The sequence below is a fragment of the Ranitomeya variabilis genome, chromosome 1 (genome assembly GCF_051348905.1).
Source record: "Ranitomeya variabilis isolate aRanVar5 chromosome 1, aRanVar5.hap1, whole genome shotgun sequence".
In the NCBI taxonomy this organism is placed as follows: Eukaryota; Metazoa; Chordata; class Amphibia; order Anura; family Dendrobatidae; genus Ranitomeya; species Ranitomeya variabilis.
Window position 1 is genome coordinate 551,903,202 of NC_135232.1, and position 22,779 is coordinate 551,925,980.

Here is a 22,779-nt window from a genome sequence, read left to right on the forward strand (position 1 = left end):
TATTTTTCCGGTCTGTCCCCTGTCTCACCCAATCAACGCGCTCCGGGCTGAAGAGCACTTCCTGGTTGTCAGTTAAGGTGGCCCCATGAGGATGGCAGCTGGGCAGAGATTAAAGGTAGCAGGGCGGAGCCAGTGACAACCTGTGGCAGGTGGGGAGGGGGGGCACCAGGTACAGGGGGGTCCCGGAAGTGGCGGCAGGGCGGAGCCGTAGCCAGGGACAGGTGAGGCTGGGAGGGGACAGCACAGGTGTGACAGGCTGGGGAGGAGGAGGGCAGGCAGCTTCCTGCAGCATAGCCCACCCAGCCAGTCACCAGGAGAGGACGAGAGGGCACTGAGCCTGGACCCCGAGAGCCACCACCTGAGGGCACCGAGCCGGGACCCTGAGGGCACCGAGCCGGGACCCCGAGAGCCACCACCTGAGGGCACCGAGCCGGGACCCCGAGAGCCACCACCTGAGGGCACCGAGCCGGGACCCCGAGAGCCACCACCTGAGGGCACCGAGCCGGGACCCCGAGAGCCACCACCTGAGGGCACCGAGCCGGGACCCCGAGAGCCACCACCTGAGGGCACCGAGCCGGGACCCCGAGAGCCACCACCTGAGGGCACCGAGCCGGGACCCCGAGAGCCACCACCTGAGGGCACCGAGCCGGGACCCCGAGAGCCACCACCTGAGGGCACCGAGCCGGGACCCCGAGAGCCACCACCTGAGAGCACCGAGCCGGGACCCCGAGAGCCACCACCTGAGGGCACCGAGCCGGGACCCCGAGAGCCACCACCTGAGGGCACCGAGCCGGGACCCCGAGAGCCACCACCTGAGGGCACCGAGCTGGGACCCCGAGTGCCAGAGGGCACCGAGCCGGGACCCTGAGAGCCACCACCTGAGGGCACTGAGCCGGACCCCGAGAGCCAGAGGGCACCGAGTGGAACCCCAAGAGCCAGGAGGCACAACAGTCGGGACCCCCAGAGGCCATTGAGCTGGGACCCCGAGAGCAAGGACCTGTGGGCACTAAGCCGGGACCCCAAGAGCCAGGACCTGAGGGCACGAGCTGGGGCACACAAACAGGGCTAGACGGCATCGAGCCACAAAACTAAGCACGGCCAGCCGAGACCCCAAGAGACAGGACAACATCTGACACTGCAGAACCGGTGAGTGCGACTGCTTCCCCCCACCATGTCATATACAGGAGCCCCCCCCCCCCCCGTCATGTCATATACAGGACCCCCCCCCCCGTCATGTCATATACAGGAGCTCCCCCGTCGTGTCATATACAGGAGCCCCCCCCCCCCCCGTTGTGTCATATACAGGAGCCCCCCCATCGTCATATACAGGAGCCCCCCCCCGTCGTTTCATATACAGGAGCCCCCCCGTCGTGTCATATACAGGAGCCCCCCCCCCTGTTGTGTCATATACAGGAGCCCCCCCATCGTCATATACAGGAGCTCCCCCTGTTGTTTCATATACAGGAACCCCCCTGTCATGTTATATACAGGTGTCCCCCGTCGTGTCATGTCATATACAGGAGCCCCCCCCCCGTCGTGTCATGTCATATACAGGAGCCCCCCCCCGTCGTGTCATGTCATATACAGGAGGCCCCCCCCCCCCCGTCGTGTCGTGTCATATACAGGAGCCCCCCCCCGTCGTGTCGTGTCATATACAGAAGCCCCCCCGTCGTGTCGTGTCATATACAGGAGCCCCCCCGTCGTTTCATATACAGGAGCCCCCTGTCATGGACTGTCTGGTATTTGTGGGGTCTCTATCCCCTCTCAGTCCGTGTACTGTCTTGTATCTGAGGGGTCTCTGTCCCCTCTCAGGCTGGGACTGTCTGGTATTTGCGGGATCTGGGCGTCTTGGGGGGGATCAACCCTTGGTTGGCTGGACTGTATAGAAAGCGTAACATGGAGCCAGGGTCAATGTGACAGCAGGTGAGGGCTGCAGAAAGAGTTAATCAAGCCCCCCTCGTCACCTTTGAATGGCCACCCCTCCCTGTGCGGTTAAACCTGCTCTTACTAATCCCGGCTTTCCTTGCTGACGGCAGCCTGTGGGGTCCGTAATTATGGAGGTCGATGCAGATTTAGGGGGAGGACACATACAGTCATGTGACATCACCGACTGATTGCAAGCTTCTTGTGCCAGAGTTGTGAGAGATATCCCTGAGTAATGTCCGTCACCGATGCTGAGTTATCCCTGTGTAGTGCCCGTCACTGATCGCTGATATACCAACCCTATTTACCCACAATGAAAAAATAAACCTAAGGTAAATAAAGTGAAGTGCAAAAAATAAATGTTAAAATATAATTTATTTAGCAAAATTAAAATTAGAAAAGATGTTAGGACAAAAAAAAGAGGGATCCAATTCCAAAGTGTGCAACAAAATCCAATAGCAGTAAGAAAACTGATATTCCTCATCTGCTCAGATTCAACTAGAGAGGTGGCTCTGACCACAATATCTAACTAGCAATAGAAAGTGCATTAGTGCTATGGGGTTGGTAACCCAGGAATCTGTATAGGAGAATCAGAAATAAGGTATCACTGAGTAGCGGCCGATGCTGCCAGGTGTCGGCTGGGTAGCGGCCGATCCTGCCAGGTGTCACTGGGTAGCGGCCGATGCTGCCAGGTGCCGTTGGGTAGCATGTTAGTAAGAATGTACAAGTACATGTGTGTATGGGCATTGTATGAGTATATACCTACCAGGGTCATACATGTACAGTATAGACGTTCAGTATGAATATGGGCCTGATATGTACATGCTGCAATACACTCATCTACGTCCAACCGATATACTCCTGCACATCGGTATAGATGGTTGTGTGTGTGAGTATAGACATGTGACTGCTGAGGTATGAGTGTATTTATATTTGTGTGTATGTGTGATATGTTAGGTGTGTATGGACATTATTGTTATGGTAAGTGTGTGTGTGTATACTTATCAGGCCTATATTTCTACATACTCTGTAGGTCTCTACTGATAGGTCACACACACGTACTGTATGTCTGTAATACGTCCATGCTCACACCTGATTGGCCTGTACTTGTACACGCATGTATCTGAGCTCATACGTCTGTAGTATTGTGTACTGTCTGTACTAGTACACATAGTGATGGAGAATGTAGGTGGTGATCCTCAACGTGGGCAGTGATGATCATGTCTACACAGCGCTGTGGAAGTAATAATGTTGTAACAGTCAGCAAAATAAATTAATATGCACATGCATATATCTATACTCAAGTCTATCCTCATACAATCAGTCATGGCCAAAAGTGTTGGCACCCTTGAAGTATGATGGGCGTCTTCTTCCAAAAGCAATTTTAAAGGGAACCTGTCACCCCCAAAATCGAAGGTGAGCTAAGCCCACCGGCATTAGGGGCTTATCTACAGCATTCTCGAATGCCGTAGATAAGCCCCCGATGTATCCTGAAAGATGAGAAAAAGATTTTGGATTATAGTCACGCGGGCGGTCCGATTCGATGGGTGTCGCAGTCCGGTCCGGGGGCCTCCTATCTTCGTAAGATGACATCCTCTACTTGTCTTCACGCTGCGGCTCCGGCACAGGCGTACTTTGTCTGCCCTGTTGAGGGCAAAGTACTGCAGTGCGCAGGCGCCGGGCCTCTCTGACCTTTCCCGGCGCCTGCTCACTGCAGTACTTTGCTCTTCCCTCAACAAGGCAGACAAAGTACGCCTGCGCCGGAGCCGCAACGTGAAGACAAGAAGAGGACGTCATGGTAAGAAGATGGGAGGCGCTGGACCGGACCGCAGTGGGACCGCCCCTGGGTGAGTATAATCTAACCTCTTTTTTTCGTCTTTCAGGATACATCGGGGGCTTATCTACAGCATTACAGAATGCTGTAGATAAGCCCCTGATGCCGGTGGGCTTAGCTCACCTTCGATTTTGGGGGTGATGGGTTCCATTTAAAATCTTACACAGGTGATTAAAGCGATTTAGATCCAGACTCATTGCTACCACTTCAGGACTCTCCATCCATTTCTAGGGGCTTCTTGAAGTATGTTTGGGGTCACTGTCCTGCTGGAAAACACATGACCTAGGACGCAAAGCCAGCTTTCTGACCCTGGGCACTACATTATGACCCAAAATCCTTTTGGAATCCTCAGATTTCATGATGCCTTGCACACAGTCAAGGCTAACCAAGTGCCTGAGGCAGCAAAACTGCCCCAAAACATCTGTGACCCTCCACCATATCTGGCTGTAGGTACTGTGTTCTTTTCTTTGTAGGCTTCATTCTGATTTCAATAAATAGTATAATAATGTGCTTTATGAAAAAGCTCTATCTTGGTCTCATCTGTCCACAAGACACTTTCACTGGAGCATTTTGGTTTACTCATGTACTTTTTGGCAAACTGCAGTCTAGCTTTTTTATGCCTCTTTCGGCAGTGGGTTCCTTATGAGTCTCCTACCATAGCATTTAATTTTATTCACATGTTGACGTATGGCTCGCGCTGACACTGATGCACGTTGAGCCTATTGACAGCTTGAATTTCTTTGGAACATGATTGGGGCTTATCTACCATCTGACCCTGCGTTTCAACTTCACATGAATTTTTCTCTGCCATTCACGTCCAGGGAGATTAGCTACAGTGCCATGGGTTTCTTGATTATGTTGTGCACCATGGACAAAGGAACATCAAGATCTCTGGAGATGGACTTGTAACCTTGAGATTGTTGATATTGTTTAACAATTTTGGATCTGAAGTCCACAGACACAGTTCTTTTCTCTTCTTTCTGTTCTCCATGCTTATTGTGGCACTCAGACACACAATTCAAAGATTGAGTCAACTTCTCCCCTTTTTATCTGGTTTCAGGTGTGATTTTAATGTTGCCCACACTTGCTACTTGCCACAGGTGAGTGTGAAGAAGCATCACATGCTGGAAACAGTTATTTACCCACAATTTTTATAAAGGTGCCAACAATTTTGTGTGAAATTGTGTCCAAATTTTCCTTTTTTTGTTTTTTCTTTTGAGGTATTCCAATACATACAAAGGAAATAAACGCGTATAAGAAAACCTGTGTAATTGCAATTATTTTCGGGCACAATTTCAAGGGTGCCAACTAATGATGAGTGAATATACTCGTTACTCGAGATTTCCTAAGCACGCTCTGGTGTCCTCCGAGTATTTGTAAGTGCTCGGAGATTTAGTTTTCTTTGCAGCAGCTGAATGATTTACATCTGTTAGCCAGCATAAGTACATGTGGGGATTCCCTAGCAACCAGGCAACCCCCACATGTACTTATGCTGGCTAGTAGCTGTAAATCATTCAGCTGTGGAGATGAAAACTAAATCTCCGAGCACTAACAAATACTCGGAGGACACCCGAGCGTTCTCGGGAAATCTCGAGTAACGAGTATACTCGCTCATCACTAGTGCCAACACTTAGGGTCATGACTATACCCACGTCTGCTCTGATGGTATAAACATATGTGTAGGTATGACTATTATAGTTTAGCCATGTGAGTACAGATGTTTGTGTGTGTATATGAGAATGTCTGCATGCAGGTACACTGACGGGCAAAAGGGTAACATTGTTTTGACCTTCTGACTTCCAGGCTCCATATCTCACCATCCATCTCTGCTTCCAACATGAAACTACCATCATTTTACAGACCATCATCTTGACTATCTTATACATATATGTGACTTGCAGCCATTTAGCATATAATTAGTTCTGCAGATTCTCGTCATGTCACTGCCATTGTTACTGTGTCATACCCATACTTGAGTGTATGAATAAACTCCTCTTGTAGGATACTCAATTCAGCATTGAGACCACCACCGATCCTGGTAAAGTATCCAACGCGTTTGTTGTGAAACAACCCTATATCATGAGGCTTGCTCCACCAAACTTGACATTTCCTTCAATTTCTCAATCCATTAACCCCTTTTTCTTCCAGAACCATTTGCACCCATCAGAGTCTAGTCTGTTGACTTTTTTGTTTCATCACTCCAAGCTCGAGGAGACACTTCTTATGACGATATTGAAGTCGAGGCTTCTTCACTTTTTTCTTGGGCCACTAGTCCAGCCTTGTGTAACGTACGTCGCACTGTGCTTGCATGGATGTCTGTGACCTCACTATTATGAAGCATATGAGCCTCCTCCATGGCTGTGTTTGTTGCTCCAGAACGGATAGACCTTGTGAGGAGCCGAATTGGTGACTGATATTTTTCCTGGACTTCCACCTCTTGGCTGTTGAATAGATGGACGAACTACATTACATATTCTTCCAGCTGTCATGGCGCTCACATGATGAAGTTCGCCAATTTTCTTGGCCGATAGACGGCTATCGATGAGCTGATGATGATGTTTTAATTTTCTTGGGAAATCCTCTTTATGGCTGCTCCTCGATTCGAACTGTGACCTTCCACTTGGGAATCATCCATCCTGATAACACACTGAGATATTAAGAAATGTGAGAACAGGTTGTAATGTGCAGTATTCAGGAAGAAAAATATATTTCCACCACCAGGAGCAAAACGGTAACAATGCAGTGACATGATGATAATTTGCAAAACTAATCATATGCTAAATAGCGGCAAGTCACATTTAAGTATGAGACATCCAAGATGATTATCCATAAAATCATGATAGTCTCGCGATCAAAGCAGTAGTGGATGGTGAGATATGGAGCCTGAGAGTCAGAAGGTCAGAACATTGTTACCCTTTTGCTCATCAGTGTGTGTGCATACATGTAGGTGTGTGTATACGTGTAGGTAGGTGCAAGGGTGTGTGCATACGTGTAGGTGCGAGGGTGTGCGCATACGTGTTGGTGCGAGGGTGTGCGCATATGTGTGTGTGTGTGTGCATACGTGTAGGTGTGTGTGTGCAAACGTGTAGGTGCGAGTGTGTGTGCGTGCGCGCGTACGTGCAGGTGCGAGTGTGTGTACGTGTAGGTGCGAGTGTGTGCGCGCATACGTGTACAGTACAGATGAAAAGTTTGGACACACCTTCTCATTTAAAGATTTTTCTGTATTTTCATGACTATGAAAATTGTACATTCACACTGAAGGCATCAAAACTATGAAATAACACGTGTGGAATTATATACTTAACAAAAAAGTGTGAATCAACTGAAATTATGTCTTGTATTCTAGGTTCTTCAAAGTAGCCACCTTTTTCTTTGACTGCTTTGCACACTCTTGGCATTCTCTTGATGAGCTTCAAGAGGTTGTCACCGGGAATGGTTTTCACTTCACAGTTGTGCCCTGTCAGGTTTAATAAGTGGGATTTCTTGCCTTATAAATGGGCTTTTGACCATCAGTTGTGTTGAGCAGAAGTCTGTTGGATACACAGCTGATATTCCTACTGAATAAGCTGTTAGCTGATTTTTTTTCTTGCCATAATACAAATTCTAAGTAAAGAAAAATGAGTGGCCATCATTACTTTAAGAAATGAAGGTCAGTCTGTCCGAAAAATTGGGAAAACTTTGAAAGTGTCCCCAAGTGCAGTTGCAAAAACCATCGAGCGCTACAAAGAAACTGGCTGACATGAGGACCGTCCCAGGAAAGGAAGACCAAGAGTCACCTTTGCTTCTGAGGATAAGTTTATCCGAGTCACCAGCCTCAGAAATCGCAGGTTAACAGCAGCTCAGATTAGAGACCAGGTCAATGCCACACAGTTCTAGCAGCAGACGCATCTCTACAACAACTGTTAAGAGGAGACTTTGTGCAGCAGGCCTTCATGGTAAAATAGCTGCTAGGAAACCACTGCTAATGACAGGCAACAAGCAGAAGAGACTTGTTTGGGCTAAAGAACACAAGGAATGGACATTAGACCAGTGGAAATCTGTACTTTGGTCTGATGAGTCCAAATTTGAGATCTTTAGTTCCAACCACCGTGTCTTTGTGCGATGCAGAAAAGGTGAACGGATGGACTCTACATGCCTGGTTCCCACCGTGAAGCATGGAGGAGGAGGCGTGATGGTGTGGGGGTGCTTTGCTGGTGACACTGTTGGGGATTTATTCAAAATTGAAGGCATACTGAACCAGCATGGCTACCACAGCATCTTGCAGCGGCATGCTGTTCCATCCGGTTTGCGTTTAGTTGGACCATCATTTATTTTTCAACAGGACAATGACCCCAAACACACCTCCAGGCTGTGTAAGGGCTATTTGACCAAGAAGAAGAGTGATGGGATGCTACGCCGGATGACCTGGCCTCCACAGTCACCAGACCTGAACCTAATCGAGATGGTTTGGGGTGAGCTGGACCGCAGAGTGAAGGCAAAAGGGCCAACAAGTGCTAAGCATCTCTGGGAACTCCTTCAAGATTGTTGGAAAACCATTCCCGGTGACTACCTCTTGAAGCTCATCAAGAGAATGCCAAGAGTGTGCAAAGCAGTCATCAAAGCAAAAGGTGGCTACTTTGCAGAACCTAGAATATAAGACATATTTTCAGTTGTTTCACACTTTTTTGTTAAGCATATAATTCCACATGTATTCATAGTTTTGATGCCTTCAGACTGAATTTACCATTTTCATAGTCATGAAAATACACAAAAATCTTTAAATGAGGTGTGTCCAAACTTTTGGTCTGTACTGTAGGTGCGAGTGTGTGTGTGCGTATACGTGTAGGTGTGAGTGTGTGCGCTCACGCGTAGCTTCGAGAGTGTGTGTATGCGCGCGCATAGGGACATACTTGAGTTCAGACTAAAATTGGGTAAAAGATATGCAGGGATCTGCTCCAGTGTCCACACCACCACTTCATGGCATTCGTACCAGGTCAACGTAAACTTCCTAATCTGGCAAGAGAATGCTGGCATCCTGAGCACTTCTTGTGGTGTGGGCCTAGCTGTTACATCATCACTTTGTGCCAGGCCTGGTCACAGGCACCCAAATGGCAAGCAAGGAAGTTTGCATTGCCCTGTTTGGTGTGCACGAGCCGGAACAAATGGGTTCACGAGCTCACAAGTACTTGTCTTTACTAGTACACAAATGTTATCTCTCTCTGTGTGTGTCTCGGGCTCTGGTCTATACTATTCTAATGCAGACAGGGGGCCTGGTGCACACAGGGGGGCTCCCTAAGGCTGGTGCACACCGAGTTGGTTCCCTAGGGCTGGTGCACACCGAGTTGGTTCCCTAGGGCTGGTGCACACAGAGTTGGTTCCCTAGGGCTGGTGCACACCGAGTTGGTTCCCTAGGGCTGGTGCACACCGAGTTGGTTCCCTAGGGCTGATGCACACCGAGTTGGTTCCCTAGGGCTGGTGCACACCGAGTTGGTTCCCTAGGGCTGGTGCACACAGGGGTGGGGCTCCCTAGGGCTGGTGCACACGGAGGGGGGGGGCTCCCTAGGGCTGGTACACATGGGGGAGTGGGTTCCCTAGGGCTTGTGCACACGTGGAGGGGGCTCCCTAGGGCTGGTGCACACGGAGGGGGGGCTCCCTAGGGCCGGTGCACACGGGGAGGGCTCTCTAGGGCAGGTACACACGGGAGGGGGCTCCCTAGGGCTGGTGCACACGGGGGGGCCTCCCTAGGGCTGGTACACACGGGGTAGTGGCCTCCCTAGGGCTGGTACACACGGGGTAGTGGGCTCCCTAGGGCTGGTACACACGAGGGAGTGGGCTCCCTAGGGCTGGTGCACACGAGGGAGTGGGCTCCCTAGGGCTGGTGCACACGAGGGAGTGGGCTCCCTAGGGCTGGTGCACACGAGGGAGTGGGCTCCCTAGGGCTGGTGCACACGAGGGAGTGGGCTCCCTAGGGCTGGTACACACGAGGGAGTGGGCTCCCTAGGGCTGGTACACACGAGGGAGTGGGCTCCCTAGGGCTGGTACACACGAGGGAGTGGGCTCCCTAGGGCTGGTACACACGAGGGAGTGGGCTCCCTAGGGCTGGTACACACGAGGGAGTGGGCTCCCTAGGGCTGGTACACACGAGGGAGTGGGCTCCCTAGGGCTGGTACACACGAGGGAGTGGGCTCCCTAGGGCTGGTACACACGAGGGAGTGGGCTCCCTAGGGCTGGTACACACGAGGGAGTGGGCTCCCTAGGGCTGGTACACACGAGGGAGTGGGCTCCCTAGGGCTGGTACACACGAGGGAGTGGGCTCCCTAGGGCTGGTACACACGAGGGAGTGGGCTCCCTAGGGCTGGTACACACGAGGGAGTGGGCTCCCTAGGGCTGGTACACACGAGGGAGTGGGCTCCCTAGGGCTGGTACACACGAGGGAGTGGGCTCCCTAGGGCTGGTACACACGAGGGAGTGGGCTCCCTAGGGCTGGTACACACGAGGGAGTGGGCTCCCTAGGGCTGGTACACACGAGGGAGTGGGCTCCCTAGGGCTGGTACACACGAGGGAGTGGGCTCCCTAGGGCTGGTACACACGAGGGAGTGGGCTCCCTAGGGCTGGTACACACGAGGGAGTGGGCTCCCTAGGGCTGGTACACACGAGGGAGTGGGCTCCCTAGGGCTGGTACACACGAGGGAGTGGGCTCCCTAGGGCTGGTACACACGAGGGAGTGGGCTCCCTAGGGCTGGTACACACGAGGGAGTGGGCTCCCTAGGGCTGGTACACACGAGGGAGTGGGCTCCCTAGGGCTGGTACACACGAGGGAGTGGGCTCCCTAGGGCTGGTACACACGAGGGAGTGGGCTCCCTAGGGCTGGTACACACGGGGGAGTGGGCTCCCTAGGGCTGGTGCACACGGGAGGGCTCCCTAGGGCTGGTACACACGGGAGGGCTCCCTAGGGCTGGTGCACACGGGAGGGCTCCCTAGGGCTGGTACACACGGGAGGGCTCCCTAGGGCTGGTGCACACGGGGAGGGGGGGGCTCCCTAGGGCTGGTGCACACGGAGGGGGGGGGCTCCCTAGGGCTGGTGCACACGGGGGAGGGGGCTCCCTAGGGCTGGTGCACACGGGGGAGTGGGCTCCCTAGGGCTGGTACACACGAGTGAGTGGGCTCCCTAGGGCTGGTACACACGAGGGAGTGGGCTCCCTAGGGCTGGTACACACGGGGGAGTGGGCTCCCTAGGGCTGGTGCACACGGGAGGGCTCCCTAGGGCTGGTGCACACGGGAGGGCTCCCTAGGGCTGGTGCACACGGGGAGGGGGGGGCTCCCTAGGGCTGGTGCACACGGAGGGGGGGGGGCTCCCTAGGGCTGGTGCACACGGGGGAGTGGGCTCCCTAGGGCTGGTACACACGGGGGAGTGGGCTCCCTAGGGCTGGTGCACACGGGAGGGCTCCCTAGGGCTGGTGCACACGGGGAGGGGGGGCTCCCTAGGGCTGGTGCACACGGGGGGGGGGGCTCCCTAGGGCTGGTGCACACGGGGAGGAGGGGCTCCCTAGGGCTGGTGCACACGGGGAGGAGGGGCTCCCTAGGGCTGGTGCACACGGGGAGGAGGGGCTCCCTAGGGCTGGTGCACACGGGGAGGAGGGGCTCCCTAGGGCTGGTGCACACGGGGAGGGGGGGCTCCCTAGGGCTGGTGCACACGGAGGGGCTCCCTAGGGCCGGTGCACACGGGGGGGGGGGGGGCATCTATGCCTGGTGCACACGGGGGGGGGGGCGCGCTATCTATGCTTGGTGGACACGGGGGGGGGGGGGGGCTTGGTGCACACGGGGCCCCTCACCCCCTCCAGCCCTCAGATAAGGAAGTTTCCAACTGACAGGCGTCTTAAAGGCACAGCGTCCTCCGTGTCTCTGGGCTCGGTGGGCTTTGCCCTCAGGTTATGCTGAGTTGACCCGTGTGAGCGGCTGCTGTGACAGGGCTGTGTACAGATAACAAGCGAGTGGCTGATGATCACAGGGCATAACCACCTCTCCAGCCTCATTTCATTGCAGACGAGTGGTGGCGGCTCCACCTGCTGACTCATCTTGTTGGTAAAGTGGCAGCTCTGGGGCCCGGGATGCCCATCTGGCAGGTGGCTGGAGCGTGGGGACATGCAGCGCAGGCAGTGATTACATGGACCGGATGGCTCACATTCTGATGCTGCACATTCCAGGTGATCTGTTGTCATTAATTGTGTCCTCCTTACTTCTGGGATTAGGGTGAAGGGCGTGTGGATCTGTGCATCCTGCCATCATTACACTGCTCTGGTGTCAGTCCTCACTGCTTTTCAGCCATTCTGTGCATTAAGGAGGAGGCTCTCAGGATGAGCAGAGGATTGCAGTCTGTTAGCCAGGAAGGGGTTAATGCTGGAGAGCCAGAGGTTGCACTGTGACATGCACCGCCATGTCCTGTGTGTGAAAACCCTGGGGTCCTAATCTTGAGACCTGGTCGAATGTGTTGGGGTCCCTGGGGGGCATGAGATTACAGATGATGAAATGAGACAGAAATCGCTGAACATCAGGAGGTGCTCTCATCATACTGGGGCCTAGGGACCTCCAGCTGATTCGGCACCGCGCAACACGCGCAATTATTGCATGAGAAGCTGTGCGCTACTCAGCTACTGCCACCTGCCGCTCCGGCCACTCTCTGCCACCTGCCGCTCCGGCCACTCTCTGCCGCTCCGGCCACTCTCTGCCACCTGCCGCTCCGGCCACTCTCTGCCGCTCCGGCCACTCTCTGCCGCTCCGGCCACTCTCTGCCGCTGCGGCCACTCTCTGCCACCTGCCGCTCCGGCCACTCTCTGCCACCTGCCGCTCCGGCCACTCTCTGCCACCTGCCGCTTCCTCCACCTGCCGCTCTGGCCACTCTGCCAAGTGCAGCGCTGGCCGCTGCCTCTTACTGCATCGGCCACTCACTAGCAGTCCCACTCCTCCGCCCTCCTGGAGTAATGCCATATAGATGGAGGTGGCGCCTACTATGTGGTGACCCAAGTAGTAGTAAGACCTCCCTCTTTCTGGTGACCCCATTAATTGTAATACCTTTCTCCGTTTTCCGACACCTGTATTTTGAAGGCCTTCCCTCTGTGGTAGGATCCCAATAGTGGTAGGAGCTCCTCTCTTTGTGGTAACTTCGGTAGTTGTAGAACCCTCTTTGTGTGATGACCCCAGGATTGGTAGGACCACCTATGTGGTTACCCTGCTAGTGTTAGAACCCCCAGTAGTTGTAGGATCTCCCTCTATGTGGTGACCACAACAGTTGTAGTATTTCCTCTCTATGTGGTGACCCTGGATGTGATAGAAACTTCAACTATGGTAGGACCTCCAACTATGTGGTGACCACAGAAGGGGTAAGACCTTCAGTAGTGGCCCTCCCTCTATATAGTGACCCTGGTATTTGAAGGACTGCCTCTATGTGATGAGTCCACTAATGGTGTGACCCCAATAGTGGTAGGACATCCCCTCTATGTTGTGATCCTGGTAGTTGTAGGTTCTCCCCTCTGTGTGGTAACTCCAGTAGTGGTAGGAGCCTCTTGGTGTGGTTACCCTAGCAGTTGTAGGACTTCCCCTCTATGTGGTGAACACAGAGGTGGTAGGTTTCCTAGTAGTGGTAGGACCTCCAGCTACTTGGTGACCTCGGTAGTGGTAGGACCACCCTCTATGTTTGTGGTCCCAGGAGTGGTATAGGACTCCTAGAAGTGTCCCCTGGTAGTTGTAGGACCTCCATGTGTTGACCCTGGTAGTAGTAAAAACCCTCTCTTTGTAGCGTCTCTGATATATTTCTGACCCCTTTCTTTGTGGTGATCCTGGTAGGGCTAAGTTGTCTACTTTATAAGGGCATAGCGCACTGAGCAGGTCCGTGTATGGCTTTGATTTCCGTGGATGTGGTGGTGACCGGGCCAATGGCTTGTAGTACGTCCCCGGATCTGCCCGGTCTGATGTGAGTGTACAGAAAAGATGATTCCTTTCCTGGTCACCAGGATATCAGAATGGCCAGAGCACGGACCTCCGCCACCTGCATATTTCATGAGCTTCCTCCATTACTGAGACCTCCCCCAAGATATATATATAAAATATATTTCTGTATACGTAATAATACCAGGGTCGACAGACCCTCGTACATTTATGCAATGGGAGGGTGACTGGCCCCTGTACCTTATACAGTGGGAGGGTGACTGCCCCGTACCTTATACAGTGGAGGGAGGGGTGACTGGCCCCCGCACCGTATGCAGTGCGGGGGACATACATATTATTTGGGTGGTCTTGCCGGCAATCCTGTGGCAGCGGCCTCCTCCAAGTGCATTGTGGGACATGGCATTAGAGCCGTGTCCTATGTGAGCTGATGGTGAGCAGGGCGTGGAGGGGCAGCCGTTACTAGGAGGGCGGGGGAGGGTTGTGTGCCCACCTGTTTTACTTAGCAGGGCGGCCCTGAAGGATTGTCAGGACGATGTCTGAGAACCAGTCTGTTCAGTGTAGCGGGGTGCGGCCGGCGGAGGGTGGAGGCCACGTACCACCTGCCAGCCTCACCGGAGTAACCCTTTGCCTGCATCTCCACTTCACACCAGAAGCCCCCGAGCATGCAGCCTGCGGCTCACTGCCTTATCCCCGTGTCAATCTCCACTGCCGACACCCCCTCAGCCCAGCGTCATTCTCCACTGCCGAGACCCCATCACCCCGGCGTCACTGTCCGCTGCCGAGACCCGCTCACCCCTGGCATCTGCCTTTAATGCCCTCCCTGTGCTTTGGTGCATTACTGGCACTGTGGCTGTATATTGATTTGATTCTGGGCAAATGTTGGGTTATGCAGCCCTCCGCGGTGGACGCGGCCCCGGATCGAGGTGTGCAGCCCTCCGCGGTGGACGCGGCCCCGGATCGAGGTGTGCAGCCCTCCGCGGTGGACGCGGCCCCGGATCGAGGTGTGCAGCCCTCCGCGGTGGACGCGGCCCCGGATCGAGGTGTGCAGCCCTCCGCGGTGGACGCGGCCCCGGATCGAGGTGTGCAGCCCTCCGCGGTGGACGCGGCCCCGGATCGAGGTGTGCAGCCCTCCGTGGTGGACGCGGCCCCGGATCGAGGTGTGCAGCCCTCCGTGGTGGACGCGGCCCCGGATCGAGGTGTGCAGCCCTCCGTGGTGGACGCGGCCCCGGATCGAGGTGTGCAGCCCTCCGCGGTGGACGCGGCCCCGGATCGAGGTGTGCAGCCCTCCGCGGTGGACGCGGCCCCGGATCGAGGTGTGCAGCCCTCCGCGGTGGCCGCGGCCCCGGATCGAGGTGTGCAGCCCTCCGTGGTGGACGCAGCCCCAGATCGAGCTGTGCGTCCCTGCGTGGTGGACTTTTCCCTGCATCAGGGTGTGTGGACCTGTGTGGTGGATGTGGCCCCGCATCGGGGTGTGCGGAATTGCGTGGTGTGGTCCTGGGATCTCGGTGTACGGCGCTGCGTCGTGTACGTGGCCCCAGATCGGGATGTGCGTCCCTGCGTGGTGGAATGGGCCCCAGATCAAGGGGTGCGGACCTGTGTGGTGGAAGTGGCCCGGATCTGGGTGTGCCGCCCTGTGCGGCGGACATGGCCCCGGATCGGGGTTTGCGGCCCTGTGTGGCGGACGTGGCCCCGGATCGGGGCATGCGGCCCTGCGTGGCGGACGTGGCTCCAAATCGGGGCGTGCGGCCCTGCGTGGTGGAAGTGGCCATGGATAAGGGTTTGTTGATTTCCTCTGTGATCGTATTAACCCTCTTATGTGCTGAGTCCAGGCCATGTCTGGGGGTGCAGGGTGGTCCAGTGGTGGCCCCTCTCATCTGCCGGTTTGCTGGCTCGTTCGCTCCTCTTTCTGGACACCCCTTGCTTTGGACACTCGGAGACCCCGTGTGCGGACACCTGGGCTGACTCAGGCAGTGGTGCGCCATGCTGTGGGTATCCAGGGTCCTCTTTGTGGTTTCTTCTCCTGAGTCTCAGGGGCTGACGCAGCCTCTTTCTATCGCCCACACCCAGGATCTACTTCCCTCAATACCCCGACGTGGCGCCCCTCCCTGCCAGTCTTATTATCGCGCCCGCCTCTTCCCCCCCCCCCCCCCCCTTCCCCGGCTGCAGAGCTTGCAATCTAGTGGAGCGAGTGCGGTCACATTTCCCTTTTTTGCTCCCAGTGACGTGGCGGTCCGGGGGTTGTCAGGCTGTGGTGCTGGGGTGGTGTCAGCCCTCCGCCTCCCCCTTCACCTCTACCTCTTTGTCTCTTGTGGGTAAACATACGTTTTCTTGTGGATGGGTGCCAGCCTGGGGGGCTGCCAGTATCCGGGTGCTCCATGCCAGCAGGGTGATGTGTGCGCTCAGCCTACCTGCACCCCTCATCCTGTGCCAGGGCAACATGGGGGTAGGGGGTTGCTGCAGGAATCAGGTCAGATCTCCACTGCTGTGCCCCCCGCATACCAGACCACACGGATAGGGGACATCACTGTAATAGGGTCACATGTCAGGGTAACGGGGGGACATCACTGTAATAGGGTCACATGTCAGGGTAACGGGGGGACATCACTGTAATAGGGTCACATGTCAGGGTACTGGGGGACATCACTGTAAATAAAATTACATGGGTTACGAGGGGGACATCACTGTAATAGGGTCACATGTCAGCGTGTGGGGGGACATCACTGTAAATAGGATCACATGTCAGGGTACGGGGGACATAACCGTAATAGGGTCACATGTCCGCGTACAGGGGGAACATCACTGTAATAGGGTCATATGTCAGTGTACGGGGGGACATCACTGTAATAGGGTCACATGTCAGGGTACGTGGGGAGATCACTGTAATAGGGTCACAGGTCAGCGTGCGGGGGGAGATCACTGTAACTAGGATCACATGTCGGGGTATGGGGGACATCACTGTAATAGGGTCACATGTCGGTACGAGGGAGAGCACTGTAATAGGGTCACACGTCAGGGTACGGGGGGACAGCACTGTAATAGGGTCACATGTCGGTACGGGGGGACAGCACTGTAATAGGGTCACATGTCAGGGTACGGGGGGACATCACTGTAATAGGGTCACATGTCAGCATACGGGGGACATCACTAATAGGGTCACATGGGGTATGGGGGATATCACTGTAATAGGGTCACGTCAGGGTACGAGGGAGAGCACTGTAATAGGGTCACATGTCAGGGTACGGGGGGACATCACTGTAATAGGGTCACATGTCTGGGTACAGGGGGACAGCACTGTAATAGGGTCACATGTCGGTGCGGGGGGGACATCAATGTAAATAGGATCACATGTCAGGGTACGGGGGGACATCAATGTAAATAGGATCACATGTCGGTACGGGGGAACATCACTGTAATAGGGTCACATGTCAGCGTACGGGGGACATCACTGTAATAGGGTCACATGTCAGGGTACGGGGGGACAGCACTGTAATAGGGTCACATGTCGGGGTACGGGGGAACATCTCTAAATAAAATTACATGTCAGGGTACGTGGGGACATCACTGTAATGGGGTCACATGTCGGTACAGGGGGACATCGCTATAATAGGGTCACATGTTGGTACGGGGACATGACTGTAATAGGGTCACATGTCAGGGTGCGGGGACATGACTGTAATAGGGTCACATGTCTGGGTACGGGGGGACTTCACTGTAATAGGGTCACATATCTGGGTGCGAGGGGAAATCACTAATAGGGTCACATGTCTGGGTACGGGGGACATCACTAATAGGGTCACATGTCAGGGTAAGGGGGACATCACTGTAATAGGGTCACATGTCAGGGTACAGAGGGACTTCACTGTAATAGGGTCACATGTCTGTCTGGGTACGGGGGGACATCATTGTACATAGGGTCACATGTCAGGGTGTGGGGGGTCCTCTCCCATGTTGGGGAGGGTGCGGTGGGTCCTCTCATGTTGAGGAGGGTGTGGGGGGTCCTCTCATGGGGAGGGTATGAGGGATCCTCTCATGTTGGGTAGGGAGTGGGTGTCCTCGTGGGGGAGGGTGCATGGTGTCCTCTCATGTTGGGTAGGGAGTGGGTGTCCTCGTGGGGGAGGGTGCATGGGGTCCTCTCATGTTGGGGAGGGTGCGGGGGTCATCATGTGGGGGAGGGTGTGGGGGTCCTCTCTCGTTGGGGAGGGTACGGGCGGTCCTCTCATGTTGGGGAGGGTGCGGAGGGTCCTCTCCCATGCTGGGGAGGGTGAGGGGTGCCCTCACTAGTTGGGTGCAAGGATTCTCTCCCGTGTTGGGGAGGGTGCTTGGGGTCCTCTCCAGTGTTGGGGAGTGTGACTGGTTTCCTCTCCCGTGTTGGGGAGGGTGTCGGGGTTCCTCTCCCGCGTTGGGGAGGGTGTCGGGGTTCCTCTCCCGCGTTGGGGAGGGTGTCGGGGTTCCTCTCCCGCGTTGGGGAGGGTGCGTGGGGTCTTCTGACTTGTTGGGGTGCGGGGTGTCCTCTCCCATTTCGAGGGGGGGTCCTCTGCCATGTTTGGGGGGGGTCCTCTGCCATGTTTGGGGGGGTCTTCTCCCATGTTGGTGAGTGTGCGGGGGGGTCCTCTCCCATGTTGGTGAGTGTGCGGGAGTTCTCACTTTTTGAGGTGCGGGGGCATCCTCTCATGTTGGGGGCTGCTGGGGTCTTCTCCCATGTTGAGGGGGGTCTTCTGCCATTTTGGGGGTGAGGGGGCGTTCATCCCCCATGTTGGTTAGGGTGGTTGGGTCCTCTCCTATGTTGGGGAGGAAGCGAGGGTCCTTTCCCATGTTGGGGAGGGTCGGTGGCCCTCTCACACTCGTCGGGGTGCGGCTGTTCTCTCCCACGTTGGGCAGGTGAGAGGGGTCCTCTCCCTTGTTGGCAGGTGCAGGTGGTACACTCACTCGTCAAGAGCGGGGGGGTTCACTCACTCATCGGGTGCAGGGCTGACCCTCTGTGCACAAGGGGGGTCCTCTCCCATGTTGGGGAGGATGCGAGGGGTCCTCTCCCATGTTATGCCATGTTGGGGAGTGTGCGGGGAGTCCTCTCACATGTTGTGCCTTGTTGGGGAGGGTGCAAGGGTCTTCTCACTCAGCGTGTGAGACTCCTCATGTTGGGGGGGGTTTCTGGGGGTCGTCTCCCATGTTGCGGAGGATGCGGGGGGTCCTCTCACTCGTCGGGTGTGGGGGTCCTTTCCCATGTGGTGGGAGGGGGATGTGGAAAATCCTCTCATCCTGCTGGCTTCTATTCAGTACAGGGGTCACTATAGGCACCCGCTCCTCTTGGGCACTTTGTGCCCCTGCAGTGGATGACCCTCGGACCCTTTGTGTAGGTGGGGGAAGGGCGGCTGTTTATCTGGTTGCGTGCCGCGGGGGGTTGTTCTGAGCCCCTGGATGGGAGCGGCAGGACAATCAGACCAAAGTCCTTTAAGCTGCGACCATAAAACTGGGCGCCCCACTGCCTGCCCGCCCACCTGCAGACCTGCTCCTGTCAGGTTGGGGAGGGGGTCTGTGCACACCTTGCACTGGCGCCTCCCAGTGGTGGCATTGAGAAGTGTGGCCTTATTAATCTTTCTGTGCCCAAACAGTGAGGCCCTCTGCGGTTCCAGCACTGTGGGTGCCCCGGGGTATGGGTGAGCGAGTGCCTGCTCTCTGGCGTCATGTTACTCGGGTGGCACTCTTGGTCTGGCAGTGATGGGGTTAAGCCAGGTTGCGCAGCACCTGAGCGGTGCCTGGACCCCTGCCAGCTGGCACCTCCCCAGGATTCGTTTAATACCCTCTGCCTGCTTGGCATTTTTCACAGCTTTGAATGGAGGGCGTTCCCCAGATTTGGTATCCCCATTCTCGCCCTGCGGTGCCCCCTCCTATAATTACAGGGCAGGTTCTGGTCATTAACATTCCTTCCCGGTGACTCTGGGACAGAGCCCTCTGTCCTGTGCCCTTCATACCAGCTCAGCTGGAGCCTCTCTGACCCAGATGCTGGCGGTGTCATGCAGGTGGCAGCCGGGGTCCGCAGCGGCTCCTGGGGGGATGGCACAATATGTGACGCACAGGCTGGAGCCTCTTACCAGCTGGCCGCTATCTTCTTGTCTGCCCCTGGGGCACAGGACTGAGGATAAGCAGGAGGCACAGCGTTCTCTGCACACAGCAGGCGCCGCCCCTCCACCCCCACTCACCCCAACATCAAAGGGGGAGCAGCGCGTCCTCCTCTCACACTGCTGGGAAGTCTGTGGGCGGCCGCCTGTGTGTCAGGAACATTTTTGGGGTTACATTAACCTATCGTTTTTGTCCCATTCACAGTGATCGGGGAGGTGAGGAGCTCGTGGCTGCCAAGACGGTGGACAAGGCGCACCCCACAGGTACCAGGCGGAGTCCTTCCTGCCTTACATGTGTCAGGACGCCATGTTTTGGCCACCGGATGACACGCTGGCGCATTCATCATTGTGACACTCCTGTGGATTGTTTGCAGCGGAGCCATGTCTGATAGTACGCAGTGCCACAGTGTGTGTGGAGTGCTGCTGGGTCTGTGCCACCTGGGTTGCCCGAGTCCTGTGTGTGGGTCACTTGGGTCCTGTGCCGTTCATGGTGATTGTGTGTTGTAGAGGATCTTGAGTGAGAGATGTGTTGTACCACATATACCCGGTGTAGTGAGACGATCCTGGTAACTGCCCGGTGTATACCCGATGTAGTGAGAGAATCCTGATAGTTTTCTGGTGTATGCCTGGTGTAGTGAGACATTTGCGGTTACTACTCTGTGTATACCGGGTGTAGCGCGAGAGTACCCGTTATTATGCTGTGTATATTCGCAGTAGTGAGAGGTTACTGGTTATTACGCTGTGTGTACCTTGTGTAGTGAGAGAATCCCGGTTACTACTCAGTGTATACTCTGTGTAGTGAGAGATTCCTGGTTAGTACGCGGTGTGTACCCAGTGTAGTGAGAGAATCCCAGTGGTTATCCGTGTATACCCGGTGTTGGTTATTACGCGATATATACCCTGTGCAGTGAGAGAATCATGTTGGTTATCGAGTGTAGTGATAGAATCCTGGTGGCTATCCAGTGTATACCCGGTGTAGTGAGAGGTTCCCGGTTATTACGCGGTGTATACCCGGTGTAGTGAGAGATTCACGGTTATTACGCAATGTATACTCGGTGCAGCGAGAGAATCCTGTTGGTTATCTGGTGTATACCCAGTGTAGTGAGAGATTCCTGGTTATTACGCAGTATATAGCCAGTGTAGTGAGAGAATCCCGGTGGTTATCTGGTGTATACGCAGTGTAGTGAAAGAATACCCGTTATTACGCTGTGTATACCCACTATAGTGAGAGAATCCCGGTGGTTATCCGTCGTATACCCGGTGTAGTGAGAGAATCCTGGTGGTTATCCGATACCCGGTGTATTGAGAGAATCCTGGTGGTTATCCGGTGTATACCCGGTGTAGTGAGAGTCCTGGTGGTTATCTGGTATATACTCGATGTAGTGATAGAATCCTGGTGGTTATCCATTGTATACTCAGTGTAGTGAGAGGTTCCTGGATATTAAGCTGTGTATACCCAATGTAGCCAGAGAATCACGGTGGTTATCAATGTATACCCGGTATAGTGAGAGATTCCCGGTTATTACGTGACGTATACCCAGTGTAGTGAGAGAGTCACGGTGGTTATCCAGTGCATACCCAGTGTAGTGAGAGATTACCGGTTATTATGTGGTGTATACCCAGTGTAGTGAGAGAATCCCGGTGGTTATCCATGTACACCTGGTGTAGTGAGAGAATGCCGATTACTATACGATGTGTACAGGGTGTAGTGAGAGATTTGCGGTTATTACGTGGTGTATACCCAGTGTAGTGAGCGAATCATGGTGGTTATCCTTGTACACCCGGTGTAGTGAGATATTCCTGGTTATTACGCGGCATATACCCAGTGTAGTAACAGAATCATGGTGGTTATCTGTGTATACCTGATCTAGTGAGAGAATCCTGGTGGTTATTCGATGTATACCTGGTGTAGTGAGAGAATTCTGGTGGTTATCCGGTGTATATCTGGTGTAGTGAGAGAGTCCTGGTGGTTATCTGGTATGTACTCGATGTAGTGATTAGAATCCTGGTGGTTATCCAGTGTATACTCAGTGTAGTGAGAGATTCCCAGATATTAAGCGGTGTATACCCAGTGTAATGAGAACCCAAGACACAGAAAAAAACGACCATAATGTCAAAACGTTATTATAAAATTAAAATCATTTTTATTGAAAAACCAAATTTAAAAACAATAAGAATCCATACATATAGTAATCCAAGTACATAGAATCAAAATGTTTATATATTAAAAAAGAACGCAACCAGCTCCAGATAGCGTCACAATAATTATACAAAAGTGTAGTGAGAGAATCACGATGGTTATCCTTGTATACCCGATCTAGTGAGAGAATCCTGGTGGTTACTCGATGTATACCCGGTGTAGTGAGAGAGTCCTAGTGGTCATCTGGTATATACCCAGTGTAGTGAAAGAATACCGTACAGTTGTGGCCAAAAGTATTGACACCCCTGCAATTCTGTCAGATAATACTCAGTTTCTTTTTGAAAATGATTGCAATCACAAATTCTTTGGTATTATTATCTTCATTTAATTTGTCTTAAATGAAAAAACACAAAAGAGAATGAAGCAAAAAGCAAAACATTGATCATTTCACACAAAACTCCAAAAATGGGCCAGACAAAAGTATTGGCACCCTCAGCCTAATACTTGGTTGCACAACCTTTAGCCAAAATAACTGCGACCAACCGCTTCCGGTAACCATCAGTGAGTTTCTTACAATGCTCTGCTGGAATTGTAGACCATTCTTCTTTGGCAAACTGCTCCAGGTCCCTGATATTTGAAGGGTGCCTTCTCCAAACTGCCATTTTTAGATCTCTCCACAGGTGTTCTATGGGATTCAGGTCTGGACTCATTGCTGGCCACCTTTTGAAGTCTCCAGTGCTTTCTCTCAAACCATTTTCTGGTGCTTTTTGAAGTGTGTTTTGGGTCATTGTCCTGCTGGAAGACCCATGACCTCTGAGGGAGACCCAGCTTTCTCACACTGGGCC

At 54.1% G+C, this 22,779-nt stretch overlaps 1 protein-coding gene across 3 annotated transcripts in view; it reads left to right on the plus strand.

Annotated features, from left to right (window-relative positions):
* The first annotated feature begins 385 nt into the window (after positions 1-385).
* Positions 386-22,779, plus strand: part of ZBTB7B (zinc finger and BTB domain containing 7B) — a 53,311-nt gene continuing 30,917 nt past the window's right edge. Inside the window, exons 1-2 of one of the 3 annotated variants that reach the window (XM_077255828.1) lie at positions 386-1,146; positions 20,000-20,058. Coding sequence is in view for 1 of the 3 variants with exons in the window: in XM_077255818.1 (XP_077111933.1) it covers positions 11,901-11,940; positions 20,000-20,058 (99 nt within the window). In the remaining 2 variants the exon portion in view is untranslated. Of the gene's footprint in view, positions 1,147-11,630; positions 11,941-19,999; positions 20,059-22,779 lie in introns of those variants that run through there. The other 2 variants (XM_077255818.1, XM_077255838.1) reach the window with 2 other exon arrangements.